The 11,779-nt window shown below is 39.3% G+C and overlaps 2 protein-coding genes across 2 annotated transcripts in view; both read right to left on the reverse strand.

Annotated features, from left to right (window-relative positions):
• The window catches only part of LOC103375561 (amine sulfotransferase-like), a gene marked incomplete at its 3' end in the record, with an annotated part of 7,022 nt that extends 2,114 nt beyond the window's left edge, over window positions 1-4,908 (reverse strand). Inside the window, exons 1-3 of the mRNA XM_008305870.1 lie at window positions 4,767-4,908; window positions 2,778-2,983; window positions 1,191-1,317 (exon numbers count right to left, since the gene is read on the reverse strand). Of these exons, the coding sequence (XP_008304092.1) occupies window positions 1,191-1,317; window positions 2,778-2,983; window positions 4,767-4,908 (475 nt within the window). The remainder of the gene's footprint in view (window positions 1-1,190; window positions 1,318-2,777; window positions 2,984-4,766) is intronic.
• Window positions 4,909-6,511: 1,603 nt separating this feature from the next.
• Window positions 6,512-8,392, reverse strand: LOC103375562 (apolipoprotein L1-like). The gene is made up of 3 exons (XM_008305871.1): window positions 8,356-8,392; window positions 7,999-8,118; window positions 6,512-7,463 (listed from the first exon to the last, which is right to left on the reverse strand). Exons 2-3 carry the CDS (start codon window positions 8,094-8,096, stop codon window positions 6,512-6,514), a joined length of 1,050 nt encoding a protein of 349 aa, XP_008304093.1. The 5' UTR covers window positions 8,097-8,118; window positions 8,356-8,392.
• Between the last annotated feature and the right edge of the window lie 3,387 nt (window positions 8,393-11,779).

Below are 11,779 nucleotides of genomic sequence, written 5' to 3' on the forward strand. Positions count from 1 at the left end.
GTGGTACTAATATTTAATAGCAAGTTTTGGTAATTTAACCTTTAAATTGCAGCTTAATATTGCTGTGTCATTTTGATCTGTTCTAAATATCTGAATGGCACTGAGTGCACACTGTAGTCTGATTGCAGCTCAAATAAAGCAGCTACAGTTTCACTTTGAGACATGCTTTTGGCTGTTTTTTCCTTTCTTAGAAAAGCAAAGTCTATGCTTAAATAGTATGAGGCTTTTGATAAAGCCCTCTTAAACAAATGTATCCATGCAAATAAGGTATTTCCAAAGAAGTTTAGGAGGAGAGATGTATCGGTATCGGTATCGGCAGATACTCAAAGTTGAAGTATCGGTATCGGTATCGGAAATCAAAAAGAGGTATCGGTCCATCCTTAGTATAAACCTCCAACAGTGTTTTAAGTGAAACCAAGAGAGCATTTAAGAGGAAGCATGTGTCTCTGATGAAACTGCTGACAACTCATAACCAATATTCTTTATATTATCACAAGCCAAATGTTATTTTTCATGCAAAATTTTAATCCATTAAGTATCTAAAAATACATGTGTTGAGTAAATGGAAAAGTACAATGTTTCACTTCAATGTAGTATACAATTGCTGTAGACTAGCTCTGGGGACGTGGAATGTCACCTCACTGGTGGGGAAGGAGCCTGAGCTGGTGTGGGAGGTGGAGCATTACCGGCTAGATATAGTCGGGCTCACCTCCACGCACAGCAAGGGCTCCAGAACCAGGTGGGTGTGGAGATGCTACTGTTATTGGGCTTCTGTGGTAGCCACAGATTGGCCATAACGAACACTGTGTTTGAACATATGGTTGCTCCTAAGTGTATCTGGTACCACAGTACCTTAGGCCAGGGCAGCGACCCGACCCCGAAAAAGCAGAAGAAAATGGATGGATGGATGGATGGATGGAAGGATAGAATAGAATAGAATAGAATAGAATAGAACTTTATTGATCCCTTTGGTAGAAACCTCAGGGAAATTGTTGAAATGGATGGATGGATGATATAAAATGCAGATTTTTGGTATATAATTCGAGTAAATGCATCTGAAATACGCAATCCAGACTTCCTTGTTAATCTTTCTGTTCCTGATCAGATGATTATCAGTTAAAATTTATCAGCCCTGAACTCTGCCTTCTAATCATCATCATTTTGCAGGTAGCAGAGCAGAGATGTCTCACCGTTTCCCATCAAGTATTGTTCCAAATACTCCTCGAAGCTCTTGGGAGTCTCCAGCTCAGCCCAGATCTTGCTAAAGTGATAAAACGAGACGACGTTGTCCTTTGGGTTTCGCATCACATAGATGATCTGACGTAGAAACAAACAGAAATCGGAGTTTAAACTGATACAGTACCAAGGAGACTCATCCAAACTCGATGAAAATATTTTACTATTTAATGATACCTTGATTTTATGTTATCACTGCCAGGGTCCAAACATAATTAAAAGTCATATCTATGGTATACTGTACTGTACTGTACTGTATACTGTACACCTCTTTAATGCGGATTACCTTCTCATGAAAACGTAACAGAGAAATGCTTACTGACTAAAATTCTTAAACAATATAGTACATTGAATACAAAATATTTTTAAGCACAAGAAATATTTCATAATCTAAATAATCAGTTAATTGACACTTATTTAAACTCAGACCTCCACTAAGGCAGAAGCGATCAAAGATACACATAGATGTAGGTACACAAATAAGATTTTAAAGATGGGCGACAGTGTATATTTAATTAGTTTTTTAATGTCCTGTACTGTATACACACAGTTCAGTCATTTGCAATAAAGCAATATGAGGGGGTCTGGAAAATGTTTTTATTAATAGAAAACAGCAATCACACTTAGAGACTTTGAGCTTCACATATTTGTTTATATGTGAACAATTTTGAGAGCTGCATTTGAATGATACCAACTTGAGGTTGGTAAATGAGCATCCACAAACCAGGGGGCGCTGCAGAGAGACGTCAACTATCATAAACTTGACTGAAAGCTTGTGATTTTGCTTCAGGTACAAGTTTTAACTTTAACTTTTGACAGTATTAGTAGCTGAAATGAGCTTAAATTAACTTTTCAATCACAAATACCAAACAACTGATGGTGCAAGCTTCTGAAAGATTTTTCCTCTTTTGCATGATAGTAAACAAAACATATTTGAGTTTTTAGACGATTGGTGGAACAAAAGCAGAATCTTAGGACACTACCTGTTGCTGTTACTGTAACTGTTTCCTTCTATTTCACAGAATTAATCCACAAAATCATCAGCAGATTAATTATTTTCAGTCTTACTCATAATTGGGACTTGCCACTGAATGATCTGAAGCATGCGATCTCGCATCAGACACATTTATATAACAGCTGATTTAGCTGATAGGCACATCCACTATATACTGACCTGTAGGGGGTGAATGTTCATGCAATTGCTTAATTTATATTTTACATTTTGTGTGTGTGAGCTGCACTTTCAGGACAGTTTACAACAGATGCAATATAAAGCACTTGAATTAAGTTTTATTCCTCATCATTCCTGTGAGTCAGAATGTGAACAACAAGATGAAAAGCAGCTGTTGCTGCTTGCTTTCAACACCTCAGAGGCTTTGCTTTGTTCTTCTGTTTTGTTTTTTCAATTAGTTGGTATCAAGAAAGTCTGTTTTACTGTGATATACCATCATGGTCCTTCGCCCCCTGGTGATCTTTAACTTTGTAAAACTATTTATAATTAGTGTTCTCCCTGCTGGACTGAGGCTCCACAAAGTGCTGACCTTTCCCTTCTTGTCCTTCAGTCCAGGGGGCATCAGCGTCGGGGTGAGATGGGAGGTAATGAACCGCGGAGAAGGTCGCAGGGCGTAATCTTCTCGACCCTCTCTGTACTCCAGCCAGGGCATCTTCTCCAGATTGTTTGGGTATTCGTTCAGACCCACATCCAGCTCACAGATGGAAAGGATGATCTGCTGAGTCCAGATGGTGCCTGTGAGTAAAGGTAGGAAACATTACAGCTGATCAGTTTATCCAGGACACAACTGTAAATTGTATATTTTTTTATTTTTTTATTTAAACTTTATTTAACCAGGTGATTCCAATTGAGATTACAAAATTTCTTTTTCAAGGGAACGCTGGCTAAGACGGCAGCAGCGCCAAGTTACAGTTACAAACATCAAACACAAAAAACACATACATAATAAAACATACAGTAGCAACTCGCAACGGAAGGCCTAAACGGGAGGAATCATAATTGTCTAATAAGGAAAGCTATTGGAATTATTCCAATGGAATCTGCCTTTACACCCTTTCACCACATTTTCAACTGTCCCTTCAAATTCTAGGCTGCAGGGGCAGAAAATATAAAAGCCTGTTTGATAAGTTCAGGGTGAACCTTATAGGGACAGTCAATAAAAGGATGTCATACGGGTGCAGAAAATAATTACTGGTTTTAAGTAAAATATACCCAAAAAGGTAAGAGGGGAGCAGACCAACGATGGATTAATAAATAAAATTCTACCAATGTGTGAGTCTGCGCATGGTCAGGCAGGGTCACTGAACTCTGGCATATAGGGTGCACTGGTGAGTGAGAGCTTTGCAGCCTGTGACAAACCTCAAAGAGCCATGGTACACAGTGTCCAGGCAATGCAGGCATTGGGCAGGGGTATGCATATACAGCACATCACCATAGTCAAGTAGAGGGAGGAATGTAGCCTCAGCAAGTTTTTTCCTGGCAGCATCGGAAAAACAGGAGAATTTCTCAGGGTGTCTGGGGCTCGGGTGTGTAGAGCTCTCAATGAATTGAGTAAGACACAGAAGTCTTTAAAATCATTGGATATAGGCTTTAACCAATCCCAGCTCAGGTCACCTGTCAGGATGATCTCGCTGTACTGCAGTTGTGACTGCGACAGTGTTGGGAGTGCTCCAGCAACAGCTGATGGTGGTCTGTAGCACCCAACTGCAGAAATACAACCACCCTTTGATACCACAGTATTTAGGGCCAATTGTTTACGGACTGATTTAGAGAGCACAACATGAACAAGAAATTTGCTCTTTACCAAAATAGCTACCCCACCCCTTGTCTTGGGTTGATCAGTTCAATAAACATTATTCCCAACAATAGAGATGACTTCATCCACGATAGATTTAGTGAGCCAGGTTTCTGATAGAGCAACAACGTCGGCATCAGTTGATTTAGCCCACATACGTAAATACATCAATTTAAGGACGGACACTATGAATGTTCAGATGAATAATACCCAGACCAGACCTACACTTAAAGTCAGCCGGAGTGTTACAAATCTTAATTAAATCTTAATTCAGCAATGTATACTACCGGAGATTAAAAATAAAAGAACAGTTAAGTATCCCTGCTTTGTAACCCTAGAAGGCGATGCATTATTAGAATGTATTATACTTACAAAATCAGCAAAAGAGTTCTCAGAAAGCACAAAACAGCTTTTCAGAACTGAGAGGCACAGAAGGCGAGGCAACTCAATGGAAATAAAAGGAGTCGCATGAAAAAAACTCAGCATACAATTCATGAGGCAGAGTACAGGTGTATGTGTTTGGCACAACCGGTGGAGAGTGTTCCCTCCCCCCAACCCCGGTACACAACTCCAAAGATAAAAAGTTGCTCTCCAAAGCGAAGGCACAATAAACAACACAAGAATGAATTTCCTTGTCATTACTGCAGCAGAGAGGAGGAGAAAATTATATAAATAGAAATTTCTTTATTTCTATAACGTATAAATAGAAATAATCTGACTGACCTGACTTTGGGTAGGTGACCACGAAGACATCACTGTCTCTGATTTCAAAGCTCTGGAGAGAATCAATGTACTCTGCAGTTGTCAAACCAAGGACAAAGTTGTAGTCTTTGTACCTGCAGAGATGGTCAGAGATCTTCTCCATGTTTTGCTCTGAATGCCACAGACAAAAAAATAAGAGAAAATGACCAGAGTAGTGGAAAAACCTCACAGCAGTTGGACCCTGGACTTTGATCAGTGCACAACAACTTCCTGAAACTGCTGGTAAACACTGCCACCTGCAGAGAGACAGAAATCTAAAGTGCCGTCAGAAATATCTAAGTTATTGTATAATTGAAATGCCTAGAAAAAAATTTGGAGAGAAACGTTTGGAGAGAGATGTTCAGGGACCAAATGTGTCTTAAATCAAGTTACTAATAAAAAGTTGTAATAATATCAGAAGTCAAAAAGTTTAAGAACCATCACATTGTTTTTAATGCAAAATCTTAATCTTTAAAATAATGAGCACGATGTGTCAAGTACATTAAAAAAGTGTGACATTTCTCTGAAATGTGATGAGTGGCAAATAGTACATAGTAACAGAAAATGCTTATATTTGCATGCAAGTGCTTGAGAATAGTTTTTTTCTCAAGTAAATGCGTCAAACACACACACAGTCCAGACTTTGTAGAAAAACACAAATGACTTTATTGGGTTTTTTTTCTAACAGTTTTTTAAAAAAAAAATATAAGGTGTGCATAAACAGTGAAACTATATTATTCAGTTTACTGAATTGTTCTTCAAATGTATTTTTAGTGAACATCACAAAAGAAGTACATTTCTACAGACATTTGTGTTATTTTTTGCATTGTGGTTACTTGCAGCTTTACCTGTTGTTAAATTGACATCATAGGCACTGATTGAAATACTGAAAACACTTTCTTACAGAAGACTAAAAAAAATAAAAAAATGCTGTAACAGTTTGTTTGCTTTGATTATAAGTATGAAGATTTTCTTGAGATGTAAATGTTCCTTATATACTGGATCTGTCGGTCTTTCACCCGCATCCCTCCCACACTGACTGCTTCATCTGTCAGGTGAATCAGAAACAAAAATGTATGACATTTCAATACAAAATATATAGTAAACATACAGTATAAGCAAATAAACTAGGCTGTGTATCTGTTTTATCTGGTCTCGGCATTTAAAAAATGGATAAATGATTAAATACACTCTCATGGAAAAGATGTAGACATGTGGTCACAAGTCAGACCTGTCAGCAGAAAACTTCACAAAAAAACTAGAATTGATAATTATGTCAATTAGGGAGCAAATATGTGTTCTAAAAGCAGCCATAAAAGCCCAAAGGCACCTGTTTTTAGTTATAGACCAAACTAGATTATGTTTTAGAGGATAAGTTAATTATTGCCAGCTATGAGATTTGATAATGACATCCTGTCAGGAAGTAGAAGATACTAAAATAATGTTTTATCCATTTGGTAGCTGTGGGTTGGAATCTACTTGCAGATAGTATAAGTCGTAGCTCATGATCTATATTTAAACAATTACAGGTGGCACTGAAGTCCAGTAGTAACATTTCTGTCCAAAAAATACAATGGTAGAGGTTGATGGAAGTTTTATGGGAGGCAGACTTTAATATAAATGCATTTCTGCCTCTTCCCTAATCGCTACTGTGTTACAAAGATGTTTTTGCTTTCGACTTTCACTGAGTTACTCGAATACACTTCCCCTTCTGTTTCTCCATGATTCTAATCTGTATCTGGATAAAATGGCGACTCAAGGACAGCTTTCATTTTCTTTGATGTCGGCTGGCCTTTGCACAGCGATTCACAGATTCTCTCCCACGAGTCCATCTCAGCGTTCCACAGAGCAGCTCTGGCTCTGATGAACTTTGACACTTCAGTCTCGGTGCCTTTGGCCAGACTGATGCTGTCTTTGCAGATGAAGTAGACATCTACCCCAATGAAAAGAGCATTGAGAGCAGCAGAACCCATCCTGACTGTCCTGGACAGAGACAGAGGCCCCTCGACTGCTGCCTCAGTTACTTCTGGAAGCTCTGAGGCCACACTTTCTGCAGCACGTGCTATGTTTACTTCCTGAACTGCCTCAGCGCCAACACTTGAAATCAGCTCCTCATTTCTCAGCGCCTTAGCAGCAGAGACTGCCTCAGTAAGTAAACCAATTTGTCTTTTAACAGAATATGTCTTAACGCCTATTTTAATAAATGCCACAAAAATCTCTATCAGCTTCGCTCCTACTTTGGCGACTGGCTGATTGGCCACCTCCTCCAGACAACCCTGGACAATCTGCATGTCTTTCATGAAGCTCTGGATGACGTCACCAGCTTTCTTTTTTTGCGTAGCGTTCACTCCAGCCTCTGCTGCTGTGGTGACAATGCTGTTGACTCCACTGGTGATCCCAAGTCCCAATCCACCTATTGTCAGAGCTAAAGAACCTCCAGCTGTGAAAGGAATCAGTGCCAAACCAACAATGGACAGCACACCTCCAACCGCCCCCACTGAGCTGCCTGCCACACTGGAGATCTTTGCACCTTTATTCATCTTGTCAAGCTGAACAGCAATCTCCTCCAGCTCCTTTAGAAACTGGAGCATCCTGGGCTGTCGCTCTTTGAATTCACTGATAAAGTGAGAACAGGACACTTCCTGGAACAAGAACACCATCCGGAAGTACAGGTCCATCCTAACAAGGGAAAAGAAGTGTCTGTTACTTTTGTTGCTACCAGGTTAGCAGTGTGCTCGGGTATGTCCCCCTGCACACATGTTCTTTAACTCAGAACAAGAAGCTGAGCACCTCTAATTAGCTTCAGCTTCAGTGCCTGATGAACATATAAAATGACATTACATTTAAAGTTGTGTTTTTTCACCAACCTGCCACTTTGGTCCAGATTGAAATATCTCAACAGCTAGTGGAAGGATTGTCATGAAATCTGGTACAGATTGTCATGGTCTCCAGAAGCTTCATCCTTATGACTTTGGTGACTTCTAACATCAATATGATGGATTGCCATAAATTGATTGCCAGAAAATGAATCCTAATGACTTTAGAACGACTACCTTGTAGGTAAGAGATCCAATAAAGCCTTGTTACTTGTATTTCTGGTCATTAAAGTCTCTGGAGTGCAAGAGCTTTGCATGTTTGAAATCTATCATTTGGCTGTACATCAGTGCAATAGGGATGACATTATTTTACAACCAACCAAGCAAAAAACATTTACCTGATTTCATCAAGCTGGTTAATGTGATCAAGCATCTTTTGCACATCATCTTCAGACAAATCCACATTTAGGTCAACCATCACGTTTTTGTCCATCATGTGGCTCAGTTCAAAGATGTGGCTGAAGAAGAAGATGGAAAAAAAAGGGAAAAGGAAAAATTCTCTGTTTACTGTTTCTCAAATGTAAATATTTTCTGGTTTATTTCCTCCTCTTTAACAACAAAATAATTTTTTTTTCACCATTTTCTGACATTGTATAGACCAAACAACTAATTTATTATTCAAGAAATTAATGGACACGTCATCAATAAAAATAATTGTTAGTTGCAGCCCTGCTTTCCATAAAACCTCTGTTTACCTTTTCTGCAGTGTGAGACAGATGATCTCGGTGGTCTGTATGTATCTGTACAGCTGATATGCCAGCACTTCCACATTCTGATTTTTGGACGGAAGAAGACATGTGCGTCCCTTTTAAACTCCAGGAGGACATGGCAGATTAATCGTGCAGCACCGATGACAACCTGAACATATTCACAGCTGATCTCTTTGGGGAGGTGGAACACCTGGTTCTCCATGAACACATGCAGTGAGGTGACCGCCAGCTTCTCCACTGCATCCAGGAAACAGTGGAGCTTCTCCAAACCTCCCAGAGTGTCCTTCAACACTTCATCCAGCTCCTTCTCCAGTTCAATATCTGCAGAGCTCCAAATCAGCAGGTCCCTCATGGATTTAACAAAAGCAGAGGGTCTTTTGTCTTTAATGCTCATTATCTTCCTCAACTCTGTCTTCCTTGCATCAATCCATTCAGAGAACATCTCACAGAATCTTCTTGCTGTCTCAGTGTGGTCGAGTGTATTTGTGATGTACAGGCACAAGGCCGTCAGCAGGTCGTCCCTGCAACACAACACATCATATGTGTAGAATAAGCTCAGTAAGGGGAAAAGGCCCCATTTACTACAGTTTTGGGTGGAAGGTTAACTTTTTGAAAGAACAGGACAGGGTTTTTTGAATTTATTTTTTGGCCTTCCTTTATTTGATTTTTTATGTTTTGTGACATGTAGAGAGAAGGTTTATTTTTCCTCCTGACCCAAATCATTTCAGTACTGTGTCAAACACTATACAGTATATAGGCATGCCCCAAAATAGAGACTAGTTTCAGAACACGTTGAGTCTGTGTAGATTCATTAAGGTTAAGAGCTTCAGTAGTAGAAAACTGGGCTTTGTTTTTTGTTTGGTTGTTTGTTTGTTTGACCTCATCCAAGAGGCTTCTTTAGTTGTAACAGACTGATGGTGAGTTTGATCTTATGGGTAATGAATGACCCAACACCAACATACCTCGGGGTATGAATAGTTGTGAAACTGCCAGACAAAAGATAATCAAGGTGCTGAAACTGTCTGGGAATGAATATTAAGACTGCATTATAATTACCTTGTAAGTGGTGTTTTAGGTGGGGGTCTACACTTGGAGGCACATGAGGCTTTGGTCATTAATGGGCCACTGGTCATGTGATTTGGGGTGAGAACAAAGAGCCTTTTGGACAAGGGCTTAAATGTCTTCAAGAACCAAAAAAAAGACGTCCAGTCACCTTTTACTGAAGTGCTTTAGAAAAACAAGTTAAAAACTTGCCAAATATTAGCTGCTCATAAGCAACCATTAAACCAATTGTTCTAAGCCAAAGTCTATAAAAGGTAAATAGAACTAGAGAACAAGCAGCTAGATGCTACTTGAAAGCTAATGTTTAGCCTTCTGACAACAATTAATATGGAGGCTGTAATGAATATACACATTCTTAATTAACGCCACAACAGATGCCACATGGTTCATTGCAGTGGATTTTTATTGCTACAGTATGATAACAATGACAAAACATGCTGTAATAGGGTTTCGTTTAATCGCTCCAAGCCACTTAATTTCCTTCCTATTTATAGAGCCACTGTCGTGCTCAAACAATGGATTATATTTTAGTGTAAATTAGTTTGGAAATGTTTTATTTTGAAAATGAAAATTTGTCATTCTGAATGTTAGTTAACAATGAACAATGCTCTCATTCTGTAGTATTTGCAAACTTCCTTTGACACATAGTGTTACTGTTAGAATCGTGGCTCACTCTGGCAGACACTCTCTGCTGCAAGCCAACAGTTCCAAGAGACAGTTTACATAAGAAACTTCTCGCCCAGAAACCTACAAGATCAGACTAGTTGGCCAGTTTTCTTGTGTGGATGGACTCAGGTAAAACATAAAAGTTCACTAAAAATGTCTCAGCCCTAAGTCTGTGAACCAGTATCATTAATATCTGCTGATGATTCTTATTCTCATGAGGCTGCACAAGTGCATATGTAAATACTACTGACTCATTTTTTTGTGAACTGAATATGCAGGAGTCCTTCTACGTGTAACTGTTTATAGGATATTGAGCCTTTAAAAAACTGGGGGGTATATTTAAGAATATGCAATTCTCCAGGCACCACTACAGCACTGACCATATAGTAAATGAATAAATCTTTCAAATGTGATTACACTCTGCAGTCAGGCTTTGCTGTTAAACTTTAAAGGAAACTATTCAGACTTTACCTTTTCATCGACATCCGTCTGCCTGCACTCAGCATCCTGTTTACTCTTTGTAGCTTTGATGTGGGTGAGTAGCTGTGAAAAAGAAAAAAAACCCAGAACACTCACAGTTTATCCTCTGCTGGTCTACAGTGAACCAGAACATAGTGGAAGAAATATCCATCCATTCATCCATCCATCCATCCATCCATCCATCCATCCATCCATTATTATCTATACACCAGTCTATCACAGGGCTACACTTAGAGACAGACAACCAAGCACACTCACATTCACACCTATGGACAATTTAGAATCACCAATTAACCTCAACATGTTTTTGGACTGTGGGGGAGGAAGCCGGAGAACCCGGATAGAACCCACGCTGCACAGGGAGAACATGCAAACTCCACACAGAAGGATCCCAGGTGCCCTCACTGGGACGTGAACCGGGGACCTTCTAGCTGCGAGGTGACGGTGCTAACCACCGAGCCACCTTGCAGCAAGAAGTATTCAGACCTTATATAAAAGAACCAATATAGCCAAGTAAAAGAATATGAGTAAAAAAAGTAAGATAAATATTTATCTTACAAAAAAACTGACAGATAAATGTAGTGGAGTACATAGGATATTTCCCTCTGAAATGTAAAGTAGAATAAAATGGCATATACTCAGGTAAACTCAAGTTTAAAAAAAAAAAAAAAACTTCAGTAAATGTACTTGGTGTCTCTTCACTACTGCTAAACAAACACTGAGAGTTTCATTTTGACCAAACAGGATTTAATCAGAGCTTACGGTGTACTGCTGCTGTTGCTGTTGCTGCTGTTGCTGCTGTTGCTGCTGTTGCTGCTGTTGCTGCTGTTGCTGCTGCGCTCTGACCATGAATATAAAGAGTTAGCTTTTTATACCCTGAGAGCAAACTGAAAATAGAGCTGGGTCTAGTCATCAGCTACACGTTGGTCCAAGAAAGGAAAGTTCTGTGTCCTGAGCCAACCCACAGGAGCAGAGAAACATCAGAGGAGCTCTTTATTATGAGTTTCTGCTTTTTAAATGAGATAGGCGCTGTGGAGAAAACATTCCTGTTCCTGGAAGTGAGTTTTTAAAAATGCTTGATCATATGAGGAATCAATTGACTGATTTGATTAGGATGTTCAGTAAATCATTTCTTAATCATTTTATGTGGGTTCAATGAATGATAACACTAGAGATGGGCTTGCTTTTTTTTTTTTTTTTT

Source organism: Stegastes partitus, unplaced genomic scaffold (genome assembly GCF_000690725.1).
Source record: "Stegastes partitus isolate 25-593 unplaced genomic scaffold, Stegastes_partitus-1.0.2 Scaffold2666, whole genome shotgun sequence".
Lineage (NCBI taxonomy): Eukaryota > Metazoa > Chordata > Actinopteri > Pomacentridae > Stegastes > Stegastes partitus.